This window comes from Castanea sativa, chromosome 8, assembly GCF_040712315.1.
Source record: "Castanea sativa cultivar Marrone di Chiusa Pesio chromosome 8, ASM4071231v1".
Classification (NCBI taxonomy): Eukaryota; Viridiplantae; Streptophyta; class Magnoliopsida; order Fagales; family Fagaceae; genus Castanea; species Castanea sativa.
In genome coordinates, this window is record NC_134020.1 from 17,660,493 (window position 1) to 17,676,254 (window position 15,762).

The 15,762-nt window shown below is 34.4% G+C and overlaps 1 protein-coding gene across 2 annotated transcripts; it reads right to left on the bottom strand.

Annotated features, from left to right (window-relative positions):
* Positions 1–3,028: 3,028 nt before the first annotated feature.
* Positions 3,029–10,473, bottom strand: LOC142607660 (chaperone protein dnaJ 15). Of its 2 annotated transcripts, XM_075779228.1 has the most exons (12): positions 10,363–10,473; positions 9,873–10,079; positions 8,817–8,940; positions 7,234–7,316; positions 7,046–7,157; positions 6,868–6,972; positions 6,671–6,724; positions 4,724–4,813; positions 4,490–4,598; positions 4,236–4,384; positions 4,094–4,147; positions 3,029–3,595 (listed from the first exon to the last, which is right to left on the bottom strand). In XM_075779228.1, the coding sequence occupies exons 2-12, from the start codon at positions 10,001–10,003 to the stop codon at positions 3,359–3,361; spliced, it is 1,248 nt and encodes a 415-aa protein (XP_075635343.1). In that variant the 5' UTR covers positions 10,004–10,079; positions 10,363–10,473; the 3' UTR covers positions 3,029–3,358. The 2 variants fall into 2 exon arrangements, with proteins under 2 accessions (XP_075635343.1, XP_075635341.1); XM_075779226.1 differs by having other exon boundaries at positions 9,873–10,437.
* Positions 10,474–15,762: the final 5,289 nt, after the last annotated feature.

Below are 15,762 nucleotides of genomic sequence, written 5' to 3' on the forward strand. Positions count from 1 at the left end.
TCACATATTAAAATTTCTTAATTGAAATATCATTAGAATTAATTTTATATTGGGAAACTGCTAATAATACAAGCCTTTTATAATATTTACACTTGAACATGATTGAGGTAGTTGAACGTCTAGTCAGTGATCATTAAAATTTAAATTCATAGGTAGAGACAAATTGTTTAGTACATATGCCAAAATCAAGTTGGATTATATAATGTTCCATGTGCACGTTTCACTGGAAAATTTTAAGATATTCCACCTGTCCAACCACGGAGAAGAGAGATCCCTTTGATGAATTATTATTATTATTATTGGTTTTGACAGGACATAATAATTCTTTACGTGTCTAAATTTTATTAGGAATTAAAATATCCTTCTGTGAAGTGAAAGGTTTATGGATCTCCTTTCAAATTACTTAATTAGCAAGAGAAAAAAAAAAAGATACAATTTTTTTCAAAAACAAAGTTTTTTTTTTTTACTATATATAATTATATATCATTTACACAGGCATTTGCAAATGCAATGTATTAGATGGGCTCTAAAATAAATCTAATTTGAAAACAGTAACAAGCACGACTTTAGAGTGAAATCTACAATTTAATTTAATAAAATAGAACCCTTTTCTTTCAAGTTTCAATATGACAAGGAATACATTTATTGAGAACCACCAAATTTATATGGCCGAAAAGAAGTGAACCGCTAAACCAAAACCATATGCGAGGACTTTTATTCATAATCATTCGACGACACATGGAAATGATTTTCAAGGAAAAGGCATCAAGAAGAAAGTGACTTGAGCTTGACTTTCATGAACATTGCAATGAAATACTTCCATCATCAATATTCAATAGTCAATAGCGTCTTAATGCACCATGTGGTAATGACTGAATTAACATATTATTTAATTTGTAATTTCATATATCAACACTTTAAGCAACTCGATCACAAAGGCTCCAGTAACATAATGGTAAGTTTTCAGCATACTATCTTCACCCCCTAAAATACGTAACCTCATATAACAATCTTTCAATATTTTAAAGCTTTTTGCCATGGGCTTGACTTTGGGAAAAAAGAATCTGTTATTAATAATTTTCCATCATCAAACATATGACATAGATACAAACCTTACATTTGATTTGAACACAAGACACCAACAAAAAGAACCGGCTAAATATGCCGCCTTAGAGTTCGTTGAATTAAATTCATATTCATCCCCCAAAAAGTTTAGAAAAAAAACGCCTGCTACAGAACATTCAACTTGGGTTACTTAAGAGTTGCAATCATATAACCAAATGTAAAAGTGATAATACTTTTTGACATTCAATCTTACTCTATTCTTCTACAACGTACACAACTCTTCTAGTAGTGCCTTGGTAGTTTTATAAAACTATATATAGTTGATATATAACAAAAGTCATAAATGTTAAGAGGTTAATTGTTTAATAGTACTATCTCGTTCTTCAATGATAGAGAACTTGAGTAATCAAAATCCCCCTCCTTGCTATAGAGAGAGAAAAAAAAAAAAAAAAATATATATATATATATATATATATATATATATATATATATATATATATATATATATATCATAAACACTTATGCCTCTTTAATCCATTTCATTTTAGTTTATTTTTCCCCTCATAAATATTCAAAAAATCCATTAAAGATTAATTAAGATAATTTTCAAGTTTCGATAACCAAAATAAGTAAATGTTAAGGTAATTTGCATAATTCCCCCTATAATGTGGGGATGGTTTAAATTAAAAGCCTTAAATTTGAAGAAGTTTCAATTAAAACGATGATATTTTAAAAACTTTCAATTTATTCGCTCAGTGAGCCACTATTGAAAAAAGTAGAAAAATTTTAAATGACTTGTAATTATAACCAGTCTAAACACCAAAAATATTTTGATGTGAATCACAGTATTTTAGCACCAAAAGAATCTTACAAAATGGCTTAAAAAGATCCCAGCAGATAAATACAATTGGATTACTGCTGATTGTTTTTTTCCCCTACTAAAACACTACCTGGTAACCTGGTTATGTGACAAATTTTTAAGTACTCCAATAAGTCACAAATACAACTTAATTTTTTAGTTACTTTTATTTAATATTTAACTGTAACTCAATGATGAATTGCTTTTGCAAAAAAAAGTAAATAAATAAATAAATAACGAAACAAATTGAAACAACCTAAGAATCGAGAAATTATTAAGTCCACTAGAAAGACTGCGAACGTAGTCCTTCCTGACCTCCCGACCAATAAAATGTTGTCATTTATGCAAATGTGACATCATTTGATAATTTTTATTTTTTATTCCTTATGCTGATTAAGAAGCTCACACATACATTCGCATAGATGATATCATCTCGTTGATCAGAGAAGACCATATTAGCAATCCTCCTGGTATAAATAATAATTTATCCTAAGAATCAGAATGCTAATTAATGGCTTATTTAGACTAGAAAATAGAGTAAAGTTGGCCAAAAATTAAACTACAATTTCTAATCAACTCTACTTTACTCTCCCTCTCGCTCCTTTAATCCAAAGGAACCATAAAAGTTCTAAAATTTTAAGGATTAGTTTAAGATAAGAGTATAGGATGAATAATGTAATTTACCCTAAATGCTAGGATAATTATCACAGACGTGACAACTCATTGGTTCCCCCCACCCCCCCGCGGCAGGTACATAGAAGGACAACTCATTTGTTGGTACTGGTCTCCACGACGATGTAGAGATGACGCTTCTAATTGCGACTGCCCATATTAGCAAGTCATGTACCGCCTATTGGATCAGGTCCATCGGGACAGTCCGTAATTATAGTTCCAAAATTTCCTAATTTCACATCCAATTATTTATAGAGCATATTCTAAAAATTGGGTGATATTTCGGAAGTGTCTATACTCTATAGAAGAATTATTTTCGTTTGTTTTTTTTTTTTGTTGTTTCATAAATGTGCTTTTCTTTCAACAAAACCGCAAATACTTGTCAGGTTGAGATTTAAAACATCAGCAGTAAAACTAGTGAAGAATTCATTCTTACAACAAAACCAAACAAATGAACCTATAATTTCAATATCAAAATTAATATGTTCAGAATGCTACATGAACTTGGATGAGTATCTCACTTAATGGCATCATGAGTAGTACAAAGATATTAATACACATACCTTTAAATTTCACATGTTTTTACAGAACCTAAAACCCAATGATGAGTAACCTCGGTGGAAGCTAGATGACAGAAAAATTGGGCATAGCATACAAGGAAAGCCTTTGTATGCGGCACCCCAAAGGCCCAAACATTTGAATGTATGGATGGATTTTCAAACACATATAATACCAAAGAGAAAAAATAACCCAAACACCTTCTCAACCAAGCTTTTTATCAGCTCCTTTCAGGTTAAGATTAAACCATTTCTTTTTACCTGACTTATCCTTGCCATCAGAGCTTCCATCATCCACTGGACTCTCAGCCTTTGAATCTTCACCCGCAATTTTGCTACCACTCCCATTACTTAAACCACTGCCACTCCCACCACTATTGACTACCTTGGTTACAGTGAATGAACAATGAATATTGTCTCGCTGTTTCAGTAGGTCATCCACCTGAGTTGCAAAATCCGAATGAGGTCCAATGAAGAAATAAGAGAAACACCATGTAGTGTGACTTGAGTAACATTGGTACCAATGGTAAAGCATCATTTCAACCATTTAATTACTAACACCAAAAATACGGGAGCAAAGATGGAGAAATAAGAAAAACACACAGCTTATTCCATTATTTGGAACTTAATCATTAAAATTGTAACTTAATATTGGAAATATATATATGTGTGTGTGTGTGAAACGGAAAGTTTCAAAATTTGAGCTAGATTGCAGTGCAGGTTAATGAAAATATAAAATAAACAATAGACGTGTCAATATCAAATATGAACATAATAAATTTCCTGCCTCATTAACCCTTAGAATAAAGAAGTCTTATTATTCTCCTACCATGCTGAACTTGCACATGTGCATTTTGTGTGTGTGTATGTGTGTGATAGAGCACTCACAACACCCTTTGTGAAAAGGGAATTATGAGGATAATAAGAAGGTATAACTTACAGACTGCTTTTCCTGACTGTATCTGTTGGTCACTTCTTGAAAGCGCGCCAATGCCTACAAAATATTACATCAAAATTGTAAGCTGTATCACCAACTACCTACTATTCAAAATAATGACCAGAACAGGCAGAAGCATCTCCACCTTTCTGTATTCTGTCTCAAATTGCCGTAGCTCATTTCTCTTTCTTAAAATCTGAGCCTCAATCTCCTTCAGCTTCTCTGTTGTGTCCTCATATGTCTTTGCACAAAGAGCCTCAATTGTATAGGTAGCAGTCTTAAAAAAATTATCTCCTGAACAGATCACAGAGTAAGTCATGTAACAAATTGGACCCACAAGTTCTAATACACAACTAGCCTATAATAAAAAGATGAAGGAACAATATAATCAGTTCACACCATAAACAGCGAATATATGAGTGCCGGATTTTAGTTCTGAGACCTCACAAGGTTGAAGACCTTCCAACCTTTTAAAGAAAGCAGCTTCAGGGTCCTTAGCCATTGCTAGCTGCAACAGCAGAATGATTGATATCAATACTTCAGAAATGATAAGATGGAAACTTTTTACCCACATCCCAACCCACTCAAAATAATGATGATGACAATGATAAAGAGATTGCAGTAAATGCTTACAGCATTCACAGTTGAATCCATTCTGTACACTTGAAAATGTAAGAAATACATCCCCGCAGATGTCACCTTACCAGTCTTCTCACTGTCTTCCTGTACAAACAGATACAGTATCCCATGTTAATTCTAGTCATGCACATAGTCCAATTGCACAGGTGTTAAAGCATTCCATTGTAATTGATAAAACAGAACCGGAAAGTAACAGGTACCTGAACAACAAACTAGGGAATTTATGGAAAACTTGAAGGTAATCAATCATAAAAATAGCAAAAATACAATAAACTTCCAGGATCAGGAAGCATAAGCACTATAATCTAATAAAAGTCAAATTAAAAGCCTGAAAGAAAGTTTCCCCTAAAAAATTTTCACTAGACAATTTCCAAATAAAAAAGGAACCAAAATGCAATCTCAGAAAGTGTTATTCTCCATACACACACACACACACACACACACACACACACACACATAAATCCTATAATCAAAAATTCAATGAGCTCCACTGCAAGTAACATCTCCTTCCTTCCCTCGTAAGAGTAAGATGGAGAGTGAAGTCATGGATTCTACCTAACAAAAGAGAGTTTTTGAAAATCCATATTATGGGATGCTACTTTTCCATGAAATGCACTAAGAAAAGCACTTTCCCTGGGTGGCTAACAGGTTTAAGGTGTACTGAGAACATTTAAACTATGTACCTAAATGTGTGTTTGAGTGTGTCATTAGTTCCCTACTAACTTGACACAGAATAAGAACATCTACATTGTAGACCACTCACTCTATCATTTGCTACGAGTGTAGATAGGTGGAAGCTTTTACACCACTCAGCAGCAATTTGCTTCTGTTTTTCGTTGTGGGGGAAGGTGGGAAGTATCTATCATTTATTATCTCTATTTGACTCCAACATTAGAGTGACAGAAACTTGATCAACACAATTATTTGATTTTTTTTTTTTCAAAACCCACTTCCAATTCCAATCATCAACTTGATTTTATTGCAATTCACCATTCAGCTATCACGAAAAAGAATAAAACAGTACCTAACTATTAGACAGAACGCTTTTCTATTCATAAATACTGGTGTCCTCCAAATTCAGCCCTCACTCTCTCAAACACCACCTAAATTACAGTTACCAAACCAATATATCTCTAGTACTTCATAAATGAAACCTTTGACTATCTTTAATAAAGGCTATTGAGGAGTACATCAGAATTTGTACACCTAATAAATGACACTGAGCCCAAAGGCCCTAAGACAGAAGTTTTAACTTCTTTCACTTGACTTCTCTGGAGTCCAAAATTAATTTCAAACTTGTAACCCTTAAAAACCAAAACATATAGTATGTCAGATATCCTACTCCACCAAAATTCACAGCTCTGTCAACACTAAGATTCTCTTTGATACTTCTACACAAACAAGAAAAGGAGCCCAAAAACAAGTGCAGATCAGTTATAGTATTGAAAACTTTTGCTTTTCTGCAATTAGGATAATCTGTAACGTGAGCAGAATGCAGGCACATGCTCATCCAAAACACCTGAAGACATTTAAAATAATATCAATGAACTCGACCTCCTGGAAATTCTGCAATAGTATAAACTGTAACATGGGCTAGATGCAGGCATATTCCAAACCAAAACACCTTAAGGCATTCAAAAGAATATTACTGAATTCAAGTTCTGCCGCAACAGGCCATGTAGCATCAAGTGAGTACTGAAAATATCTCTATACTACATACTACTGGTCTAAACTAGCGTGTTTTTTTAACATGCTACCAGCCTGCAACACCAATATAGCAACAGAATTCGTAAAACTACATTTATGAAAGAAAATTTGTGTGCACTTCAACAATTTTCCCAAGAAAGAAGACAGATCAGTCACAACTTATACAGTAAATGGGACAAGCCATGAGATTAACAGAAAACTGGATTGATGAAGCACCAGATAAAATGTACATACCTGTAACGCCAAACCATAACCTAAATTCCCCCCATCTTGTTCAAAATAGAGTAACTGGAAAATCAAGTTCTAACGTTAAAATTTGAAAAAATAACACTCTGAAGTAAAAGCGTACATGCACACGCAGAGGTAAAGATGCGTCATAGGCATAGTCATCCCAAATTGCACAATAGACCTTACTGAGAATCATTTCATACCTTGAATTTGCTCTGTGCGGTTGAAGTAACTCTTACTACAATCCCTGCCTCGGCTTGTTGCTCATTAATTGTAACACCAAAGAAGTGGGCACACTGCTTTTCTACCTGCAGTAGAATGTAAAATAAGTAATATGACACCAAAGAGTATAGGTCATTAGGACAGAAACCAAGTAAGCACCTTTCCACTAACTGATGTGCCAATTGGAAGAGGTCTGATTGTAACAGTACCATTCAGAGCTTCTTCAAGAACATTAGCGGAAATTGTAGTCTTAATTGGGACACCCAGCTTGCTATAAACAAACAAAATGAGGGGTTATAAAAGCTCAAGGACACTGATAGCTCCTAATCTACCATGTAAGATACCACCTGAATAAAGCCGCAAACATTGTATTGACGGTACCAAGATTAGATAAGTCAATTTCCATGTCCATGCCTTCAGTGTCAAGAGCCTGAACAATTTATTATAAGATTCCAGTACCATTAAAATCTGATAAACCACCAAAAAGGATTTTAGTGGGGAATTGAAAGACAAGGGAAAGTGGAATGATGCAATTGAAAGAACAGAACTTCCAGCTTAAATGCATCTTTAGATACAAAATAAGTATCTATACGCTATTATAGAGAGAAGCCAAGTAGACAAATGAAACAAATATATGGAATTACTGAATCCTAATAAAAGTAGAAAACATTGACAAGCTTACATGCCCTGAAATACCCAAACAAGACAGATAAAATGAAAGAAATTACTTTTATCAGTGAAGGCATGTCAGTAATCAGCAGCATTTTAACTTCCTAAAAAACTGAAACACTACCAAAACATGTATGCAGATTTTGAAATTTACGACGTTCAACCTGCGCCTGTGTCAACATATGACATTTATGTCGGCACCCACAATAATAAACCTTTATCAAGAAATGTTTCTCTAGTTATTGGCTATGGATACCCCCAAATCCTTTCAATCCCATACCAATGTGAGTGATATCCTAAAAAGCACGGACACAGGTACAGATATGACACAGCGACACAAATTTTTTTTAAAAAAATAGGACACGGGTACGGCACGACACGTTTATTAAATAACTATTATAAATATTTTTATTTTTATTTTCTATATATAATTAAGCATTTATTTTTCGTATAATGTTAAACTAATATATATTAAATTAAGAGAAATAATGGATAATAAAGCAAATCCATGACTATTAAAGGATGTTTAAAAATTAGAATACAAACCAAGAATAAACATATTTATTAATTTTCAAGTGCACTATTACTAAAGAGCATGAATGCTCTCTTTGTTTTGTGAAAGAGTATTTGATTCCTCTTGTTCTAGTATCCCAGCTGTGTCCTGCAAATTTTTTTTTTTTTTATTTTAAAAAGGACATGGCTGGGACACGCATGCAAAAGTGTCGGAGGCATGTCAAGTGACCGACACGGGTACAATATGGGTATGTCACTCCAAATAAAGTGTCCGTGCTTCCTAGGTGATATCCTAATGAACTTCTCTCTGTCATGATCGTGGATCAAATATCAATTATAAAAAACACATTCTTGCCACTTATTTTGTTCACTAACTTTCAATTTGCAAGTTTCAGTGCCAGCATATTGAAAATATGTAATCTCTATACATAAATCTATCTTGTTAGCTTTAATATATGCAATAGTTCATTGTTTTACTTCAATAAAAAAAAGTATCACACTTCTATCAGTTTAAGAAACAGAAGATCTCAATGATATAAGGGGACTTCTAAAAATACAGAAGAAAAAAAAAACAAAGAAAGATTGGATAGTATAAGTATTCATTAAGACAAAGACTAAATTTAAAATGTTTCTTGAATTTGTTACAGTTGATGTTACTCCTTCCTGCTATTATTTTCATACACATGCATAGACACCACAAAACTTCACATAACTGGACACAGAATAAGAAGAGTGGGAAGAAAAGCACCTCAAATCCTGAAGTGTCATATTGCCTTCTCTTCTCTGGGTCAGATAAGATGCTATAAGAATATGCAACCTCCTTGAAGAGTTCTGAAGCTTCAGGATTGCTGGCATTCTTGTCAGGATGATACCTGTTCAATATTGGGTTCCAAAATCACATTGTTTACAAAAGATCTATTGGATAAGCATCACCATCATCAGTGAAAAAGTGATTGCACAAACTTAAGTGAGTATGAATGAGATAAACCACATTCAACAGATAAATAGTGATAGAACTATAGTTAAATGACTATTTTCACCATTTCCTAGTAACTTGAGTTTTTGGGACAATTGGTAATTTAACAAATATATTTAACAAATAGCATTGAAAACTATCCTTTTGTTATACATTTCTCTCTTTTTTTCCCCCCCTTCTTTACTCTACCCAAGCACAACTGAATAGTAAGGGAGCATTACTTATTAAAAAAAGGATAATATGGGACTGTTTTCTCTTTTCATTGAATTTCAAATGGCACCACACATTTCACAAGCCTTTTTGAAGTTATGAATCCATTATCTTCAACTACACATCATCAGCTAGCAACAGAACTGATGGTACAGGATTACTTTAAGGATTCCATAATAAAACTTCAACTTCAACTTGTGACTAATAGCTGCATTGTGCCATAGAATATCACGCAGTTTAGTTCACGAATTGCTCCCTAACATTATAATTAGAAGTACCTAGATATCTCAAACAAGTAAATTCAATCTCAATCCCATGTTTTCTTCCCCCAAAAGAATTAACAAGAAACAACCAACCAACCAACCAACCTTCAAGAATCACAGAAACCAGTTGTAATCAGATTCTATAAGATTTCACAAATCAAATCAACAATCTTGTTCTTGCACGATAATAACCTAACTTTGAGCTAGAAATTAAGCTCCCAAAGCAATTTTGTTTCAATTAAAATGTCCCTAAACACATACCAGGCTTAACCAACCACAATTCAAAACACCCATTAAAGAAAAACTCAAAAAAAAAAAACTAAAAAAATGAAAAATTGGAAGAAATGAGACATACTTGAGAGCGAGTCTCCGATACGCGGTTTTGATTTCTTGATCGGTGGAATCTCTGGAAACGGACAGTACCTCATAAGGATCTCTGCGATTTGCTGGGGCAGAAGTTCCTTCCATCTTGGAGCCCATTCCCATTCCCCAACTCTCTCTCTCTCCAAAATCTGGAAATTTCCTATCTTATTTCTCGGTTCGTCCAATCATGGAATGAAATCTAAAACATACCCACAATATAAATAGCAATAATTACGAATCCAAAACCTAGAAAAAGAGGTCAAAATTTGATTTCTTTTTTTTCTTTTTTCTTTTTTTGAATTTCCAACAAAATACACGCAATTCAAAGCATTATCGGATCGCTAATATTTTCTCGGGAATCGAATTTAGAAACACGACCCAACAACAATTGAATATCTATGAGCAAGTATCAAGGATCTAATCGAAGAAGAAAGAATGAAAAATGAAGGAGAGAGAGAGAGAGCTAGGGTTTTCGAATTTACAGAATGTAGAAGGTGTGGAAATGAACTGATTTCTCTGTCTTCTTTGTAAGTTCGGTTCGTCACTTTTTTTCTCTTTCTTTTTTTAATATTTTTTTTTTCAAAGGCTCTCCTCGGGCGTTTTTTCAGAAATAACTAAAACATTCAAACTATATCGTTAGTAAACAAAGGTTTGAAACAAATTTGGTTTCTAACAAATCGAGTTAATTGGACTCGATTTTTGGCTTATAAATCAAGTACATTGTACTCGATTTTTCCATCGCGGCACGGGCTGAGCTGGACAAGGAGTCCACATAGGCACAAAAATCGAGTTCAATGAACTCGATTTTTGGCCATAAAAATCGAGTTCAATGAAATCGATTTCCAATTTCCACATCTTACCATGTGATGAAGGTCACGGGCGCACGTGATCACTTTAAAGTAAATCGAGTCTACTGGACTCGATTTTTGTTCTCCACCGGTTTTCGGGCACGTGGACATAACTCGAGTAAAGGAGACTCGATTTATTTGCTTCTAAAAATCGAGTCTACTAAACTCGATTTCTGTGAATGGTCCCCAGCCCATCCACGTGTCATGTGGGTCCCAACTGGGACCTTTTTCCCCCTTACCCGGCTCACACCTCTTATGCTCTCACATTTTCCCTTCTACTCTCACAGCAGCATCACTCACACAACTTACCTCATCACTCACACAACTTGCCTCTCATCACTCACACAACAACAATCACACTCAACTTTCATCAACTCTCAGGTAATATTTTTACAATATTGATAATATTTTTTGTTAGTTAAATATAGTGGTTATTTGCTAGGTTATTTTGTTAAGAAACAATTAGAACATATTAGGAAAATTTTTGTTTTTTTGTTTGTTAGTGTAAATATTGTGATTAATTTATTTGTTAGTATATTGTGGGTAGTTTGTTAGTATATTGTGATTATTTGTTAGTTTTTTTTAATTATTATTATGATTAATTATTGAAAATACTTAGTACTAAATATTGTGATTAATGTTATTACAACATATTTGGAAATATATATTTTTTTTTTGTTAGTGTAAATATTGTGATTAAATTATTTGCTAAGTTTTTTTTAGAAAATTAATGTGATTAATTATTGGGAATTTTTAGTACCAAATATTGTGATTAATTATGTTATTACAACATATTGGGAATATTTGCTTATTTTTTGTTAGTGTAAATATTGTGATTAAATTATTTTCTAGGTTTTTTTTAAAAATTAATATTGTGATTAATTATTGGGAATATTTAGTATTGGGGAAATATTGAGTACCAAATATTGTGATTAATTATTTTATTAGATATTGAGAATATTTTTTTTGTTAGTGTAAATATTGTGATTAAATATGCTAGGTTTTTTTAAAAAATTAATATTGGGAATATTTAGTACTAAATATTGTGATCAATTGTTAGGAATATTTAGTACTTTTAGGTTTTTGTCATTGGTATGAAATGGATTATGAGTTTGATACCTAAGACGCCCATTACAGTCTTTTTAGTATAAATTATTTCAAGATATAGTTGTTTCAGATTTGTAACAAAGATTTCAATGGGTAACTAGTTGCTATAATATTTTTGTTCATCATATCTTATTTGAATGGGTTTTGAAAGTCATGCCTCTAGAATGATTTGGATGTGAGTATATGCAAATTTGGTTGAGGTTAGTATTGTTGGCATGTCATACCCAAAGTTTTGTGATTGATGTTGATTGAGAGTTATAAATTTGTCACTAACACAATTGCACTTGATGATCTATAGGTTGATAATGATCTATATAAATATATACTACGGTGGATCCCTTAGCAATGCCAACCCTTATGACGGATTTCCGTTTCAAGGTTCGGGTATCCAGTGCTGTTATATGATGATACGCCATAAGTTAAAGACCTTGAGTGATTTGAAGATAAAAATTATGGAAGAGCTGCAACTGAACCCTGCTTTGCATGACATACATATTACTTTCCGTTTTCCACATGAAGTCCTCAATCAATGCATTAATTACAGATATATGGCGATAACAGAAGACAAACATGTGAAGTTCATGTTTCACAGGATGCGTCAATGGGAATAAGTAGCAAATTTTGAGTTGTACGTCACTTTGGAGCCGCGTGCAGAAGTCGGCGCAGAGGATATTGTACAAACAACTACATCTCTACAATTTGCAGTCCTAGATGATCAATGCACCACGTTGGGAGGCTATACACCCCCTTTTCAAGAGACACCAAGAACAGTTGAGAGCAAACCTGGCAATAGATATGAAGATCAATTTTGTACACATCGAGGTGAATCCTCTACAGTTCTAGTAGTTGAAGATGAAGACGAACACTGTGTTGGGGAAGATCTTGACGATAGAGATGAGTACGAAGAGAGGATTGAGTGAGGTGACTTTGATAAGGGTGTTGATGACCATGAAATTACTCTCAATCCTAATGTTGATGATATGGATGAATGTGATGAAGATAATGCAAACCCTACTGTTAGAGTTCAGCATGTTACAAATCCAACCCCTGTTTATGAACCTCCCGCCTTATCATTTTATGAAAATACTTGGGAAAATATGGTTGATCCTGAAATTGGTGAGCAAGTATTTGCTTCTTCTTGGAATGCGGACATGAATTTCTGTACGGGGTTGATTTTTGCGAATAAAGAAGCGGTGAAACGTGCATTAACAATTTATGCCGCAAAGCATAACAGAAACTTTATGACTAGTAGGTCGACCAAAAGTAGACTGTATGTGAAATGCATGGATGGGTCATGCAAGTGGTACGTTGGAGCAGTCATGAAGCCTAAACAGGGAACATGGATGGTCACATCTTATGAGGGTCCTCACAGTTGTATGACCCTTGGCATGGCTCTTGATGGTAGAATGATGGATTGTAATTTTCTTGCAGCAGAATTTATTCCAACGTTGCAAGAAAATCACACGGCAATAATTCAACACCTTAGAGATTACATCAAAGGGAAGTATTATGAACATAAGCTTTCTTACTATAAGATATGGGATGCGAAACAAAGGGCTATTGCAAAGATATTCGGCGATTGGGAAGAGTCTTACGAAAGGCTGAAAAAGTTGTTGTTGGCATACTTGGATCAAGAAGCTGGCACCCGGTACTGGTATCTCACTAAACCGAGGGAGGAAGGTGTTATAATATTGCGATATGTATTTTGGACTTTCGCTCCTTGCATTGAAGGATTCAGACATTGTAAGCCAGTAATCAGTATTGATGGGACCCATTTGTATGGTAAATATCGAGGGGTGTTGATGATTGCAATGGCCACCGATGCCAACAACAAGGTTTTGCCTTTCGCCTTTGCTGTTGTGGACAAAGAGTCAGGGCCTAGTTGGAGGTGGTTTTTAGAATGCGTCAGGTTTGCATTAGGGGATGTGATAGCAAATAAGGACATATGCATAATTTCTGACCGACATAAGGGTATTCGAAACGCAATTGCAAACTGGCCTAGAGATGATCATGGACGAGTACGAGTATACCACAGATATTGCCTTCGACATGTTGCTAGCAACTTCAACACGCATTTTCAGGACGCCACTTTAAAGTCATTGGCCTTGAAAGCGGGGTATGCTACTCAGGAAGCTAAATTTGAGTTGTACATGCAACCTATCAAGGAAGCCGAGATTGAGGCCCTTAGAAAGAAATCAGCCACTGAACAACAAGTAAGTGAACCTGACCCATCCATCATGCCATACACATATCTAATGAAAGAGGATATAGAGAAGTGGACCCAGCTACATGATGGTGGATACCGTTATGGGGCTATGACAACCAATGTCTCAGAGTGCTTCAATAGAGTACTCAAAGGTGCCCATGGCCTGCCCATTACTGCACTGGTTGAATTCACTTGGAGCAAACTTGTCGCGTATTTCCATGATCGACACAAAAAAATTACTCATGATCTCTTCGAGGGCAAGGTGTGGAGTAAATATGCCTTAGAAATTTTTGATGCAAATCTGAAAAAATCTAAAACACACCAAGTAAGGCCGTTTAATAATGTCCATGGTGTATATCAAGTAATGACTGCGTACAACATCCATAGCTCTGGAGGGGGACAACATAGTCATGAAATAAACATATTGGCCAGAACATGTGGTTGTGGAAAGTGGCAAAATCGAAAGATCCTTTGTTCACATGCGATTACAGTTCTTCAGTACTTGGGGCAAGATGCAAGTGCATATATTGACCCATGTTATAGTTTGGAGAATGCCATTTGCACCTACTTACACCAATTTGTGGTGCCAAAGTCAGAGTCATTGTGGAGGGATGTGGAAGGTCCAAAGTGGGTGCCTGACTCAGACCTGTTGCGGGCCAAAGGTCGACCTGTGAAGTCTAGGATACAGAATGAGATGGATGGGGTCCGGCGAAAAACCGGGAAGCCGAAGGCCAGATTCTGACTTGAGGGAGATTCAACAAAAGCAGAGCTGTGGACTGTGTCATCAACATGGGCATAACCGTAGAAGATGTCCGCTTTCCTGTGGGGCTTCGGCAAGCAATACTAACCCAACCTAGGTAAGTGATGCTTTTATATAAAATTTCATGATTGTATCAATTAAACAAGTTACGTAGATTAGTACCGTTGTTTTGGCTGTTGGTATCTAACGACAATCTTTCAATTTTTCTCAGGTATGCAGATACTCGATTTTGGAATGGCATTGTAGATGTAAATTGTGGTTCTTTTTATTGTGTATTCGAACTTACTACTGGGTTGTATCGGCACAATTATTATTTTCTTTTATCACTGAATGCACTTGTAATCGAAGAATTCTGTATCCAATGTACCCATTTTCTTCCTCATCTGTATAGCTTTGGATTCTTTTACCACCTTATTTTCGTCAAGTCTTGTCTTATTTTTACTCTGCATGACATTGTTCACTTACTTTTTATAGTTTTTAGTCTTGTTAAGTTGATGGTGGCATTACTTGTGAGGAAGGAAAATAACCAATAAGGTGGTTTTCTAAAAGTTTTGCTTATACTTCAGTTAACATACTGAATAGAGAGAGCAAAATATCGTGTTTCTGCACTACAGGGAAAAAAAAAGTAAGAAAAATAAAGGAAGAAAAAAAAGGAAAAAAAAAGCAAGCAAAAAAAAAGGTCAGAAAAAAAAGTAAGCAAAAGAAAGGAAAAAAAAAGTAAGAATATAAAAGGTAAGAAAAAAAAGTAAGCAAAAGAAAGGAAAAAAAAAGTAAGCAAAAAGAAAGGAAAAAAAAAAGGTAAGAAAAAAAAGTAAGCAAAAGAAAGGAAAAAAAAAAAGTAAGCAAAAAGAAAGGAAAAAAAAAACAGCAAGAAAAAAAAAACCAAGCAAAAAAAGGATACGAAAAAAAGTAAGAAGGAAAAAAAAAAAAAAAAAAAAACGTAAAAATCAACTTCATAGGG